Below are 16,146 nucleotides of genomic sequence, written 5' to 3'. Positions count from 1 at the left end.
TTCAAGCAAACCCATATAGCTCTCAGAGTTAGACATATTTTGCCTGCTCTGCCTGAGTGAAGGCACCCCTGCTGGCACAGCCCCTGCCATGGTCTACCCTATAGCCTCCTGAAGAAGGAGTCTGTCCAATCAATCTCAGATGGAGCTGACCCACAGCAGACAGGAGGGGTCAGGCAGCCGATAATTTAGCCTACTAATTTCCCCTGGCTTCAAACGGTGCTTGTTCTCCTCCCCCCACACTTTAATAAGGCTCCCCCCACCCCATAATCTGCTTGTTGTTTTTAAAAGTCTAAGATGAAAAACATGAATCATAATGAGAATTTTCATTGAAATCGATCAACTGGTATTGAAGCATTATATCTAAAATTTTTGATTTGCTGCCTTTTCGGTTCAAGTTGGCAGTTGAAATTTTCACCAATCCTAAAAGTTTCATAACAATCAGACTTATAGTTTTCAAGCCCATCAAGGACATGCAAACAAACACTTCCTTTTATATATACAGAAAATGATAAAAAGTTGGACTATTATGCACACTTACCTGAGAGTAAACCCCAAAGAACACATTGGGAAATACTTCTGAAGAAATAGGTTTGGGCTGTGAAATGTGTGTAATCAGGGACGTATTTAGAAGTGAGGCTTTTCTGATACTGTGGCCTTCTAATGGAAATTCGGGCTTTCATACTGGATCTTACGGTAATTACAAGAAGGATTTTGAAATTTGTGAAAAAACATTATGGTTGGGAGTGCAATTCGCATGACGGATGGGAAAATATGCCAATCTGTGGCATATGGAAGTATAAATGTATGAAGAGAACTTTGTTTATTGGGTGGTATAAAAATGTAATCAATCAATAAGAATTTTCTGTGGAAGCATTCCAGCCATCAGATATGAAACACAAAATATATTATTATTATTATTATTATTATTATTATTATTATTATTATTATTATTATTATTATTGAATCCACGTTGGAGGGAAGGCCTCCCCGCCTGCCAGGTCCTCACTCAGAAATGTTGTCTATCTCTACCGTTTAACTTGGGAAGTGCTCTACTTTGGTAGAGCACCTGCTTTGCACGCAGAAGGTCCCAAGTTCAATCCCCAGCATGTCCAGGTAGGGCTGGGGAAGACCCCTGTCTGAAAGCCTGGAGAGCTGCTGCTGGTCAATGCGGAGTTAAATAAACTCATAGTCTGGGTTGGGAGAAGGCAGCTTCCTCTTTCCCGCTGAGCAAGACTCAGCAACATACTCCAGAGCGGTTGTCTGGCATCAAAAAAAGTTTAGAGACAAAATTCAGCGTGAGATATTTAACTCTTCAGAACTGGCCTTATCTGCAGTCTGTAAAGTCCAAGCCCGATCTTGTAACTTACTGTAATATTGTAGATGCCTCTTTAAACTGAAATGGGGTGTTTGCTTTCTATCTGCTTGTAATTGACGTTTCCATCTTGTTTCTATCCATTCCTGCATCTGATGAAGTGGGTGTAGCCCACAAAAGCTCATGCCTTAAAACACTCCTAGTCTTTATACACCTGGATGACAACTATGATCCTCAGAGGAGGTCCTACTGGCCATTCTGAAATGAACGGAATGCTGCCATGAAGAACGTCGTCGGTGGCGGACCTTCCCTGTGGCGGCACCCACCCTCTGGAAAACCCTCCCTCGTGTGGTTCAGGAGGCGGAAAACTTAACATCTTTTTCACACCTCCTAAAAACATACCTTTTCACACAGGCTTTCCCTGGTTTTTATATTGCTGGTTTTATATTGCGCTTGGCTGGTTTTATATTGCGCTTCTTCAACTTTTAATGTTTTTAAATTTATCTATACTTGTTTTGTGGTTTTTAATTGTGCACTGTGCTGAGAGCTTTGGTTGATGTGCAGTATAAAAATGTAATGAATAAAATAAAATAAATAAAATAAGGTGCTGCAGACTCTTTATTGTTTTCATACCATGGACTAACACAGCTGCCCCTTTTGAATCTGAGCAACATTGCAACTGATAGGCCATCTGCCTTGTTCTTCCACCAGTCTTCTTTCCCACCCTGTTCCCACCCTGGTTTTGGGGAAAAATTAGAGTCCTGGGCCAGATCTACACCTTCTGTCAAATCGTTATGAATGTGGAATAAAAAGCAGGATATAACACTATGAAAGTGGTATATGGAATGTGGATTGCGTCCCAACAGTTATCAGTGCACTTCAATACTGCTATAAAGCTTTAGTGTAGATCTAGCCCAGCTCACAACAGTGAGAAGGATAGGGTTACCTGGGTTGATGGTGGGTGGGAGGGAGACAAACAGATGATCTGATTTTTATTTTTTTAACTTCTGGGGTGGTTATCAGAAGTTAATGATAGACCTTTTTTTTAAAGAGTAGAAGTCAGCATCATCATGTTCACTTCAAGCACAGGCTTGAACTAACCCATACACTATCCTTTCCCAATCTGGTGCTCTCCAAAGGTTTTGGATGACAAATCCCAGCATTGCTGACCCTTGGCCATGCCGGCTGGGGAGTTGCCATTCAAAGCATCTGGAAGACACCAAGTTCAGAAAGGCTGCTCTACACCAAGGAGGCTGAGCTGAGGGGCCCACTTCACCTTGTCATGTCCTCCTCTACAACAAGAGACTGCACAGTGCTTGATCCTTCCCGATGGCAAACAGGCTGCCACTCTGAGGAGAGCCAGGTGAGTCACACCTAACGAAACACCAAGGGGATGGGAGCAATTATTTCCCAAGATAGATAAACAACGTGGCTTTGTCATGATGGGGAATATCGTACTTGTGTGACCAATGTGCCACACATTTGTGATGATCACTTTTATTACATTTTGTAAAGAAAATTTACAGATTTATGAAGAATTATATTCACAAAGAAAACTGCCTAAACCTGTGGTACATACAGGTGCCAATTTGTTTACTAGCCCATTCTTGTTTATTAGTCCATCTAACAGCAGTTCATCTGCAGTCATTTGGAGTGGTTTAGCATGAAAGATTGACCTGGCCCCCGTCTTTATGGAGGCGTTTTGGCATTGAGAGGTGCCTTGCACCCGCACTTGCCTTCCTTCCTGGCATCTGCTCGGGAAGAAAGGCAAGAGTGATTTTTCCTGCCCAGCACCTCTTGAAAAGGTTTTTTAAAAAAGAAACGGGAGGGGAGGAGGAAAGCAATGGGGGCGTTCTCCCCCCCCCTTTTTAATTTATTGAGCCCTATCTGTGGAGCTACACAGATTCATATAGGAGGGGAAAATGTCTCCTCCATCTGGATGCCCATTCCTCCGCAATTGTTTAAATTCAATAAGGTCTATATGTGGAGCTCCGCAGATTCATATAATTTAAAATAAAAACGGGGAAGGAATGAGGCAGCCAGAGGAGGACGCGAGAGGGAGTGCAGACCGAGCAGCATTGCAGGTTGCCTGGTCCTCCCCACCCACCCGCATTTATATTTATTATTTGTTTCTGCAGAGCTCCACAGATATAGATCATAAAATTAAAAATGAAGGGGGGGAGGTATGGCACTGTTACTCTGCTCTCCCGTTTTTATGGCTTTTAAAAAACTTTTTTAGAGCCGCAAAGCCGCCTCTGCTGACTAAAAAGTCGGGGTAAATGCTGGACTTTTATTGGAGCAGAGTTTCCAGAGTTTGCCCCTGGATGGCTTCGCATTTGTGGCTGCGTCATGTGTCCTAAAATGCAAAACTGCGCATTTACAGCGGTGTAAACAAGTGTATAGACGTGCCCCTGCGAATTTCAGCAAATCAAGCTGCTGTTAAAGGCAAGGGCATTTTCTTGTCAGTTGGCAACTGTAATGAAATATTCCCATACCAAAAACGAAAACAAACAAACAAACATGGACAGTTGTTCCACAATAGAGGATATTGTATAAAATTCAATATTCCCTTTTTATATAAATAAAAGAACTAATTGGTTTAAAATAATACTGAAGTTATATAATAACCAGAAATTACAGACACCTTCAATATAATAATTTGTGCTGAAGGAATACCCATTATTTCAGATGAGCAATTATGCAAATCAACAATAGGAATCAATACATTCGGTCTGAAAAAAGATCAATAACTGGCAGACTTTTAAAAACTGATTTTTGGTGCAATTTCCATTCTATGGATTTTGTAGCAAGTTTCTCATTGATTGTAATGGATGTGGACCACATTACTAGCCTATCTGACTGAACAAAGTGACAACTAGATTTTAAACTTAAATACATTGCAATTTGAAGAACATGAGAACTAGGATACAAAATGTTCCATTGAAGACATGAAAAGTACCAAAATTAAAGATATGGCACTTACATAGTACTGAAAACATGAGGGATTGGATCCCGATTTAGGCATGTGAAACTGGGCTGGCAGAATAATTTCCCTGCCCTATCTGCTCCCCAGCAGTTCATTAAGCCCCTTGACAATGCTACATAGGAGGTCGGGACCCTGCTGGATAGGGTGAGCTGTGGGGTGTGTGTGTGTGGGGGGGGGGGGGGAATATGGGATTCCCTGAAAATCGGGTAGAGGCACCTCTTGTGAGCCAAAGCCTTCTACCCACAGAAGTCAGATCCCAGATCCAACCCAATCTACATTACTCAAGGAATTACCTTTGAGGGAATTCCATTTAGGGTCCCATTCTATGAAGAAAAAACTAAGTTTAGAAGAGATGCAAGCAGGGCTGGTGCCAGACTGTTTTGTGCCCTAGGCAAGGCGAGCTGCTTGCACCCCACCCCAATTGCACGGAAGTCTGAACGTGTGCGCCAAGTGCAGAGCTGGGACTGGCTCACTTCGATTTGGGACCGAGCCTTCTGGAATTCACCGGGACTTACTTCCGTGCGAACGCAACCCGCTATGCAGCCTGGCGTCCCGATCTCCTCCGCACATTTACTCGGGGGAATAAGGCTTCCGAGTAAGGAGTCATAGGTGGATCAGGCCGCACTGGTGCGTCCCGGTGCAACGCTTTCTCGGATGGAAGTCCCGTTGATCCACACACACAAGATTGGGAAGCAGGAGAGTTTGCCTTGCGAGGAGTCCACAAGTCCCTAGCTTTCCTGGGGGAAGGGAGAGAGAGTCCTGCTTGCCCACCTGCCTGGACATCGTGGCCTGTTTGAGGAGAGAGGCGAGGCGACCCAGTGCTCTTTCCTCAGGAGTAAGGCAGAGGCTGGCTTGGGCCAGGGTCGAGCTCGCCACGTGCTTTTTCTTCTTCTGGTGGTGGCCTCCCGGCTCTGGGAGGGCAGCTTCTGGGCGGAAGTCCAAATGTGGAGCCGCTGCCCCCCCAGCGTCCCTGGCTTCGCTTCAGCTGGGCGGGCACGGGGCGCCATCTCGCCCACCCAGGCCCAGCTGAATCCTTGGGCTGGCCCAGGCCGGCTCACCCAGCACCCCTCTTAGCTTGGCGCCCTAGGCGGCCACTTAAGTGGCCTCTATGGTAGCACCCTGGATGCAAGGTTTTATGATAAAAAGTTTGAAGAAACAAAAGCAAGAAAAGGAAATACTCTAGATTCCTATACTAATTTCATTTCCCCTAGGATGCCACCTGCTTCTGTGTTTAGGAATCTTCATTATTAGCAGAGAATGTAGAGATATGGTTGTGTTTTTCTGCTTTCTCACTTCACATTTTAGGAAACCTTCTTTGAAGTTGCTAATGGCTCTTTCACATTGTTTCCTAAATTAAAAACTGCCCCAAGCCATCCATTTGAATTAGCTGTAGCCTACCAATTTGGATGGCCTGTTGTACACATGGAAATTATATGACTGGCATTACAATATATTGACTCGGTCTTCCTCTAAGTCTCTCATGAACCAGGAACTTGTTTAGAGTTGGTGAGTTGGAGATACCTAACGCATGTGAGATCAAGAAATCATCTGTGGCCTGTTATTAAACTCACTAAACAATTGGCTATTATAACTCTGTTTTCCATTGATATTAAGAATAGGTCTATGGAATGAGGATCAATTCACATTTCTGCACAAATAGATTTGGATGAAATAGATTATAGCCTGCAGATGTCTCCTTCAGCAGACAGAATCTGACATTCGAGCTACAAACAGCAGCAGCAATACTGAGCTGTTGATCAAAATGCATTGGGATTTCCAAAAGCTGAAAATGCACTTCCTCTGTTAGGCGTGGGTTTCCTTCCTCAACCTGATACCCTCTGGAAATGTTGGACTACAACTCCCATCATTCCTAGCTGGCATGTAGTCCAGCATATCTGGAGGACACCAGATTGGGGGAAAGCTGTGCTACGCCATTGTACAGAAAGGCAGACATTTTTCTGTACATTTTGCTTCTGATCAAGATAGTCCATGTGCAGCTTTCTTTTTCACTTTTGAAAGATTCATCATGATGACACTTGTCCAGTTAACTGCTCATGTGCTATGAAGATTTCACTTCAGGGATCTGACTGGTAGGTTGTTCAACAGCATGCTCATTTTCCAAGACAAAACATGATTTATAATTTTCTACCACTTTGGCTTGCAAGTTGGCTTTGTCCTTCTTACGCCAGATGTCGTTGGCGATATATACATTGTATGGGTCATTGGAATGCTCCAGCTTCTTGGAGCGGATGTAGCTAACCATGATTCCTAATGTGAAGAAGCCAAAGAAGCCAAGACATAGGAGTATGAACACTACTTCCATGTGGTCGTTCGTTGCAACAACTGGTGCAGGTGTAGGGTGGTTTGCATGACCTACGTAGTCTTCGAGCAGTTTAGCCAGGATCATGTTTAATGCCGTGTTGTTGGACAGCGCTGCCATTGCCTTGTGAAGATTGTAACGGCTCCCTCAAATTCGGATTTCTAGAGAAATTTGGGAGAGAAACACTTTAAACACAAAACACAGGAATAATTCTATTCAAATAACATGCAGGCCTTTCCATTTTTTGAAAAACAAGGGATACAAATATATTGCACTTTGAATTAAGGATCTGGGATTGATTCTTGGAATCCTGTTAATTCAAATGAAATCACAAGACCCATGGACCAAATGAAACACTTTGGGCTCATCTACACCAAACAAGATATTCCACTCATTCTGGCTGATAGCCGTAATAAATTTAATTGATTGAAGATATTCCACTATGAAAGTGATATGAAAGCGGTATATAAAAGGCAGGAGCCACACTATTGCTTTATAGCAGTATTGAAGTCCACTGGCAACTGTTGGGGCCCACTGACACAGACCATACCGCTTTCATAGTGCAATATCCAGCTTGGTGTAGATGTGTCATGGGCCCCAACAGTTGTCAGTGCACTTCAGTACCATTATAAAGCAGTAGTGAAGATCCTGCAGTGCACTTTAATACCGCTATAAAGCTGTAGTGTGGCTCCTGCCTTTTATATACCGCTTTTATACCACTTTCATAGTGAAATATCCTGCTTGGTGTAGATGAGCCCTTTGAATATTGTCAGCATTTTTATTGATAAACATGCTAGGTTTATTGATGGCTTAAAGCTATTGCTTATAGCAGACCTCCGCAACTTGGTGCCCTGGTAATGTTTTGGACTACAACCCCCAGAATTCTTGATCATTGCCCATGCTGGCTTATGGGAGTTGCAGTCCAAAACATCTGGAGGGCACCATGTTGGGGAAGGCTGGCTTGTACTGGGCCTGTTCTATGGTTAGGCTGTTAACCCTTTTGCAGCAAATGATTAGTGATCATATTTATTTATTTATTGCATTTCTATACCACCTGATAGCTGAAGCTCTTGGTTAGGAATGGTTCACACAACACACTAAACCATAATGCTTAGCTCAAAATGCTTAACCACCTGGCTTAGAGCGTCATCTGAACAGGGTCATTATATCCCTGGAGGCAAAATAGAATCATAGAATCATAGAATAGCAGAGTTGGAAGGGTCCTACAAGGCCATCGAGTCCAACTCCCTGCTCAATGCAGGAATCCACTCTAAAGCATCCCCGACAGAAATAAACCCACCAATACATCTAGTGGGTACCAGATTGGGGAAAACTAGTGCAGTCTCCTTTTCTAGAAAACAACATGGTCCCCAACAAAAAATGTTCTGCTGATGTTTGAAAACAGGTATTGTTCGTAATTCAATTTGACTTTACTGGACAGGGGGTGGGGGAATTGTAATATGAGTTGGCGGACAAGTCAACTTGATTACACTCTTCAAATACTTAAAAGGTTGTCACACAGAGGAGGGCCAGGATCTCTTCTCGATCATCCCAGAATACAGGACGCGGAATAATGGGTTGAAGTTACAGGAAGTCAGATTCCAGCTGGACATCAGAAAAAACTTCCTGACTGTTAGAGCAGTACGACAATGGAACCAGTTATCTAGGGAGGTTGTGGGCTCTCCCACACTAGAGGCATTCAAGAGGCAACTGGAGGGTGGATTCCTGCATTGAGAAGGGGGTTGGTCTCGATGGCCTTTTAGGCCCTTTCCAACTCTACTATTCTGATTCTTCAGGTGCTTATCATTAAGGAAATATACAGTGACTCTACTACATATAATTTCCTGATTAAAATATTTAGAGATTGATGCAGAGCACTTTTTCAGAACTCTACTGTTCAGTTTCTTTACATTTTAGAAAAGGCTTAGAGACAATTGCAGAAGGCTTTAGGGCATTGAAATCAGCAGATTTGACTGAGCGTTGGATTGCAAGAGGTAAAGGAGAAAAAAGAAGTCTGACAAGAATTGCCAAAGGTGGTTTTGTATTACCCAGGTTTTGGTCTTGCTACCCAGTCATTTTGCATTATTAGATGACTGAGATTCCTAGCTTTCATTTTATAACAAAGCAAGTTCATCCCCTGTAGAAGAAGAGATCTGGGGCAAACTCAATTTCCTTCCTATAAAGCAACTTTGAATGGGGTGATTTGGAGTAGAAATCAGGAGAAGTTCCTGAACTTCGCAGCTGGAAAAAGTGCAGAAAAGGACAACTAAAATGATAAAGAGGCTGGAGCATCTCCCCTACGAGGGAAGGTTACATCAACTGTGATTGTTTAGCTTGGAAAAAAGGAGGCTAAGGGGAGACATGATAGAGGTGTACAAAATTATGCATGGTATGGAGAATGTGGATAGGGAGACATTTTTCTCCCTCTCTCAAAATACTAGAACCCTGGGTCATCCCATGAAACTGATTGGTGGGAGATCCAGGACAAATAAAAAGAAGTACTTCTTCACACAGTGCATAGTTAAAATATGGAACTCACTACCACAAGAAGTAGTGATGGCCACCAATCTGGATGGCTTTAAAAGGGGTTGGATAAATTCCTGAAGGCAAAGGCTATCAATGGCTACTAGCCCTGATGGTTGTGTGCTATCTCCGGTACTCGAGGCAGTAAGCCTGTGTGCACCAGTTGTTGGGGAGGATGGGTGGGAGGCTGCTGTTGCACCATGTCCTGCTTGTTCATCCCTGGCCGACGGCTGATTTGCCGCTGTGCGAACAGAGTGCTGGACTAGATGGACCCTTGGTCTGATCCAGCATGGCACTTGTTATGTTCTTATGTTCTTAACCCTTTCCCAACCTACCAGATGATTTGCATAATCAGCAGATTATTTGCATAAATTAGGCTGCCAAGATTTGAGGTACTAGAATATGGCAACCCTAAGAGCTGGTCAGTTGGATGCGGAAAGAGCTGGGAATGGACTTACAGGAGGTGAAAGAGAAAGGAATACACCTGCATTTGGAGCAGACAGTCAACTTTCTCCACTGGATCAAGTTCAGGGGAAACACATTCCTCCAGCTAAAGGACCCTGCTCAGTACTTATGACAAACCTGGACTGAAACCCCCTTCTCCCTGAAGTGGTTTTCCCCAGGTTAAAAGCAACAACACCTGATCTGATCATGTTTTAATAAATAAAGTGTCAGACAAATATTTAATAGATAAACAGGGCAAGGTGCTAAAGCATGGGTAAGGGTGAAGAAGAATTCAGCATTGGATTGGAGCATGTGCATTGCTTGAGAAGTTGGAGGGAATCTGAGCTCACTCCGTATCAGGAAGCCAACCAAAGTGTCTCCCAGTTTGAAGGTATGTCTCTATGCACTCTTATTAGGGACATTCTCAATATACTGAAGTGATCTCGGCCAGAGACGACCAATGTAAGTGACATAACGAACTGTTTTATTAGCAGATGTAGAAATGAAAGCCAATGAGTTAAGTGGTTTGACTACGCTGACTTTTTGGCCCGGTTCACACATTGGCAACAAGCTGTGGTTGGTGGAAATGCAGTGGGAGGGAGCTGTGTACTGCTTCTCACACACCCGCCCTCTTCCACTGGGATAAACAACCAGAGTTGTCCCGTCCTTGTGTTGTTTACATGATGTATGAACCCAGAACTGATTTTCAAACCACTTCCACTCCACCCCCAGCAGATGCAGTTGCAATGGCTATCTTATTTCCCCCAAAATGCGATGCCTCAGAAATCCAATCATTCTAGAGCATTGTGCATTAAAAACATGGTGGTGGCTACTGGGAATTGCCCTGTCTTTGTGGTGGGCATCAAGGTGTTTTTTTTTTTTTTTTTACCCACAATGCTCAAGAAGGGTTCTGGAGCATTGCATTTTGGGGAAACTAAGACGGCAGCTGCAACAGTGCTCACTGGGTCCTATTCGAGGGAAGTTTGCCAAGAGACCCCTTTTCTCTGGTCTCTTGCTCTACTTACACACATTCAACATGCCTCCCCTATGGCTAATGATCTCATTGGCTCAAGCAACTTTTGATCATGGTGGAAGTGGAATAGATGTCATGATGGACTAGGAAAATCCCATGAAGTGTCTAAGGATTTGTCCCTTTGACTCATTCTTTCCCATAACATGCCTCTAGAGCTGAAAGCAGCAGGGGCATTTGAAAATTCCTGGCAGTCAAACTATAGTCAAAGCAGAAATTATTTCTCTGTGAGAGTGATAAGACAGTCTCCTTGGAGACCAGGAGAGCACATTGACCTCATGAGGGGGAGATGAGTTAAAAAGCTGAGTCTAACAAGAAAGATTTTGTCCTGCCTGTTTTAAGACTGATAAGGATTTGCTTTGAGTGATATGATTACCTTTTGCATGCACAATAAAAGAGCTTACGTGAAAGAATAGAACTCACTCTCTTTTTTGGAAGTCCTGTCAAACTCTTATTGCAAGGGTGATTGTTTTTGGCAGGGGACTCTTCAATGGCCTTAGCTAGAACTAAGGGTTATTCCAGGAAAATGGAGGGGTCGTCCCTGCCTGCTCCTGGGATCCTCTGTGTGTCATTTGGATGTACAGGGATGATCCCAGGATATAGGCCTGGTCTAGCCATGGCCAATATCAAATGACAGAGAGTCCCAATCCTTCTAGCTTTTGGAAGGAGAATCAATCAGTGAGCTGATAAAACTCTGCTCAGAACTAATCAAAGGCATGACCGGTGCATATGCTCCAGTCACATGGATGTACGCAGCCCCATTTCTTTTCCACATCTTTAGTGTATGCTTCTGAATAGTGTGTCTCCTTCCCATCTAAAGCTAAAGAGAAAGGGACTGGGATGTTGTGACAAAGTGAGACCAGATTATGTCCCTTATATATGATCTGTCAACTCTAGCCTGTATGCCATTCCCAATTTCTGCTCTACTAAGAGCTCCATCACTTGAGCATTTTATTGCATGCTCTTTACTGGGCACGCACAGATTTTTGCGGGTCTCTCTCATGACATCATCTGCCACCCAAGTGCCTCATGCCCCTTCTAGCCTTCTTCGCGCAACAAAAAAACCACCCCAGTAAGTCCGACTTATGTTTAAAGATGGAAGTTGCTGCTATCTCCTTCTGTGTACAGGAGAAGCAGCGCAAGCGAAACGGCCCACTGAATGCAACACGTGCACATTGTTTATTTCCTCTTTCAAAAGAGGAAGTTATTATTATTATTATTATTATTATTATTATTATTTATTTATTTATTTATATAGCACCATCAATGTATATGGTGCTGTACAGAGTAAAACAGTAAATAGCAAGACCCTCCTGCATAGGCTTACATTATAATAATGAGGGACAAATGCACAGGCGTGACACAATTACGCAATTACGCTTACGCAAACACAATTTCCCTCTGTGTGATGACGCTCTAAATCTTACGAACCTTACATTGATAGGGAGGTCTTTTTGGCTTAGGAGTAGCTGGGATTGATGGCATGATCATGAAGAGCTTGGTTTGACCTTTTGATAATTGGGGGTGGATTGGATGCATAGAGTAGGGTAAATGTATTTTTATTGGTGGTCTCCTTGTAAAGTGGTGAAATAACTGGCTTCAACTTCTAAATCATGGTTGGGCAACCTCCAGAAGTTGCCCATCTGTAGAGGCTTGAGCTCCTTCAGTGGGACCCACCAACTCCCCTCTCCAAGCCATGCCCATTCCCTTTCCCTCCCCAAATCCTACTTGCTCCAATCCCCAAGCCATGCCCCCCCAGCCTGGGGCTACTAGGAGGCAGGATGAGAAATCCCCATCTCAGATCTGTGATCAAACTAATGAGATTCCCCTGCACATTGCTGCCCCTCCCAACAGAGGGCAAGCAGCACGTGGGAGGATCCTGTTGTTATCACCTTTCATAGATCAGAGGTAGCAGGCAGATTGGGGGAGTGGCAGCTGTGCACTTCTGTGTCGCTTGCAGGAAAGAGTGGGGTTTTCTTCTCCTTCCTCTTCTCTATACAGGGAAGGTGAAGGACAAACAAAGCCAGGCTGAGCAGCTTCACCTGCTTTGTGTCCTCTCCCCAATGGGAGCAGGTGCGGTGCAAGTGAAACAGCTTCTCCAATGGGAGAAGGCCCATGACCAGTGAACCTGGTTCCTATCAGAATGGGTGGATAATTGTTGTGATATGCCCATCAGCGATCAAATGACGTCAAGGAATGTGGCCACACCCTGACACTAGGGGGCATGGCCATACTCCTTTTACATAGGGCTGGGTAGGTAGGGTCACTTGCCTTCCCCAATTTTGATTGTCCACCCCTGTTCTAAATAATCCCACAATATTGCAACATGCGTGCTACATGCATACCCGAGTGCCTTTGCATTCAACCCCGGGGATCATATAATATGCTTTTAGTATCAATTGGCATGTTTTAGAATCCTTGATCATAACAGGGATAATACTGCTTATTACTTGATAGACATCCTTATGTGAATTATGAATATTCTTAATTGTGTGTACTTGTCATAGAATCATAGAATAGCAGAGTTGGAAGGGGCCTACAAGGCCATCTAGTCCAACCCCCTGTTCAATGCAGGAATCCACCTTGAAGCATCCCTGACAGATGGTTGTCCAGCTGCCTCTTGAAGGCCTCTAGTGTGGGAGAGCCCACAACCTCCCTAGGTAACTGATTCCACCGTCGCACTGCTCTAACAGTCAGGAAGTTTTTCCTGATGTCCAGCCGGAATCTGGCTTCCTTTAACTTGAGCCCGTTATTCCATGACCTGCACTCTGGGAGGATCGAGAAGAGATCCTGGCCCTCCTCTGTGTGACAACCTTTTAAGTATTTGAAGAGTGCTATCATGTCTCCCCTCAATCTTCTCTTCTCCAGGCTAAACATGCCCATGTCTCTCTTCATAGGGCTTTGTTTCTAGACCCCTGATCATCCTGGTTGCCCTCCTCTGAACACGCTCCAGCTTGTCTGCGTCCTTCTTGAATTGTGGAGCCCAGAACTGGACACAATACTCTAGATGAGGCCTAACCAGGGCCGAATAGAGAGGAACCAGTACCTCACGTGATTTGGAAGCTATACTTCTATTAATGCAGCCCAAAATAGCATTTGCCTTTCTTGCAGCCATATCGCACTGTTAGCTCATATTCAGCTTGCAATCTACAACAATTCCAAGATCTTTCTTGTTTGAATGCCATGAATGTGGCAGACATCCATAGTATCAAGACTACAAAGAGAGCATTGGGTTAACTCCATTCCAGAGGAGCTCACAGGAGCACACCGATGGGCATCAGTTTCAAAGAGACAGCATTTCTGCCAGCAGTTAAGTAAACGTCAGTGCTGCAACCACATCTAACTGTATCCATCGCAAGCTGCCCGTATAATCACTCCTACGTAAGGTGTAGCCTCTGTTGTTATATTAAAGTATCATATTCATGTGAAAGTGGTCCTTATTCCTGGAAGTGACCTGTGATGAACTTTTATGGAGAGGTGAACAGCTTTCCAGAGATCAGAATGCAAGACCATAAATTCTCTTGTGCCCCCACCCCCCACCCATTCCCCCTCCCCTCTCCACGGCTTTGGTATGCAAGTTAAAGACACCTTTGGATTTTTGCCCCAAGTAGCATGGTGATACATAGAAGCACACATATATTTCTAAGGCTGGATTATTATGATTTTTTAAAAGGAAAAGAATGTTAATCTTCCATCCCTAAATAGTCAATCATTGCGCCTTTTAAAATGCCTTTCATTTCTGAATAGGTATGAATTTCAGGGGAAATGGCTATACTGATTTAAACTGCTCCTAAAATGCCTACCTTTAGCTTCCTAGCTGCAAAATTATTCCTGGCAATTTTAATTTCATATCAAGACACACAGAATATCTGTCATGTGAAGTGCCAAGCACAGTGTGAAAAGTATGTTAAGAGAGAAAGCCCATTTCCAGACATTTTAGCATTCTCCTGTTTTCAGGTACTGTGATCCTTCAAAACAAGTGTTCTTCTCTCTCTTCCCTCTTCAGAAGAAAAACCATTTTAAAATATAAAAGTGCATAAGGAGGAGAAAGAGAGAGAAAGAGAGACACCGAGAGAAAGAACACTGATGTCAACTGACGCCTGACGGTGCACCATATGCAAGCAGCGCACAAAACAAAGGTGTACGTCTCTGATCAAGAAGAAGATTTTAAATGCAGGAGCTTTTCTCCTGTAACAAACAAGCCAATAGGAAAACATGCAAACTCACCAAGCCGTGCGCCAAGGAGGAGGGAGCCAGCAACCTGGATGCTGTGAGTCAGGCTCACACTCTGAGCATGGTTGGGAAAGAGCCTCAGGTCTGGGTGTTGGGAATCAACAGCACACTATGCTTGCTGGGAGGGACCTATCATCTGTGCACCGAGCTGGCAGCCTTATGCTCTGACTGCATCGGGGAGGGAGCCTATAAGCAGCTGGTAAAGCAGCTTTACACAGAGGAAGGTGACACAAACTTCCAGGTAAAGAAAGGATGCACAGTAACACAAACAAACAAGGAAGTGTGCCATGTGCGGTGGAGGCTCTACCATACATGCAGTGCTCAGCAACTCTTTCAATTGATTGCTTTCATCATCATGGTCAATACAAGCACTGGACTCCTTCTTGCTCGTGGTGAAATAACCACCTGGGCAGGGCCAGATGAAAGTAGTGGCCCTTCCCTCTGCTAACACAATTTAATTTATGAAGGGATGCAACTTTTCTTTTCTGCGGAAAGCAGTGCTTCCCCTAAGGCTTGGTTCCTGGCACTAAGAGTGTTAAGCTGAAACAGGCTGGGAGTTTGGCTCCACCCCTTTCCCCTCCAGTCCTGTCCACCACTGGAATGTGGCCCTAAGGGCTTCTCCAAAATGGAATCTGGCTTTCGGGCTAAAAGGGGTTCAACACCTCTGGGGTAAAGCAATGCTGGGACTCCCGGAAGGCTAGGAGGTAAATCTGCTTTGGAGGTGATTTGAAGTGAGAAAACAGGTGTCAGGGAAAGGGTTAAGCATCCCCTCCTCACTACCACACCTTTCCATTTAAACACACACAGAGCGTTTGTTATAAACATGTGAATGTAATTTGTAGTTTGCCTCTTAATCCTTTCTGGTTTGCTTTGTCATAGTCTTTGTTTCACACTCTCAGAGTTTCTCCACATGAGTGATTTACTGCACGCTTGTGATCGGTCACTGAAGGAAGTTTGAGGGTCCTTTCTATGACATCATCAACCTCCAGTGCCTCCTGCTGTTTTCAAGCAGGAATCTGTCATTTTATAAAACCCTGAAAGTGCTGTAATAACTTGAAATCACATGATAAAACAGCTCCATCTGTTTGTGGAAGAATTGAAACATATGGGAAGGAAGTGGCAAAAACAAGGTGGGAGGAGCACGTATATTGTGCCAATCATGAAACCCACAAAAACTCCAGAAGACAAAGCTGCAAGGCTGTGGGATTTTTGCTAAATGTGGAGAAGCTCTCTTACTCTTAGGAGTAGGTAGATGAAAAGGCAAGAGATGACAGCTATTCAGGCTGAACATGCCTCTG

The 16,146-nt window shown here is 44.0% G+C and overlaps 1 protein-coding gene across 1 annotated transcript; it reads right to left on the bottom strand.

The window, feature by feature from the left end:
- Nucleotides 1-5,490: 5,490 nt before the first annotated feature.
- KCNE1 (potassium voltage-gated channel subfamily E regulatory subunit 1) lies at nucleotides 5,491-6,774 on the bottom strand. Its single transcript, XM_063127572.1, has one exon. It carries the CDS (start codon nucleotides 6,736-6,738, stop codon nucleotides 6,358-6,360), a length of 381 nt encoding a protein of 126 aa, XP_062983642.1. The 5' UTR covers nucleotides 6,739-6,774; the 3' UTR covers nucleotides 5,491-6,357.
- Nucleotides 6,775-16,146: the final 9,372 nt, after the last annotated feature.

This window comes from Elgaria multicarinata, chromosome 5 (assembly GCF_023053635.1).
Source record: "Elgaria multicarinata webbii isolate HBS135686 ecotype San Diego chromosome 5, rElgMul1.1.pri, whole genome shotgun sequence".
Classification (NCBI taxonomy): Eukaryota; Metazoa; Chordata; class Lepidosauria; order Squamata; family Anguidae; genus Elgaria; species Elgaria multicarinata.
The sequence above is the reverse complement of the archived record's forward strand: the minus strand, read 5'-3'. Positions and strand labels throughout refer to the sequence as shown.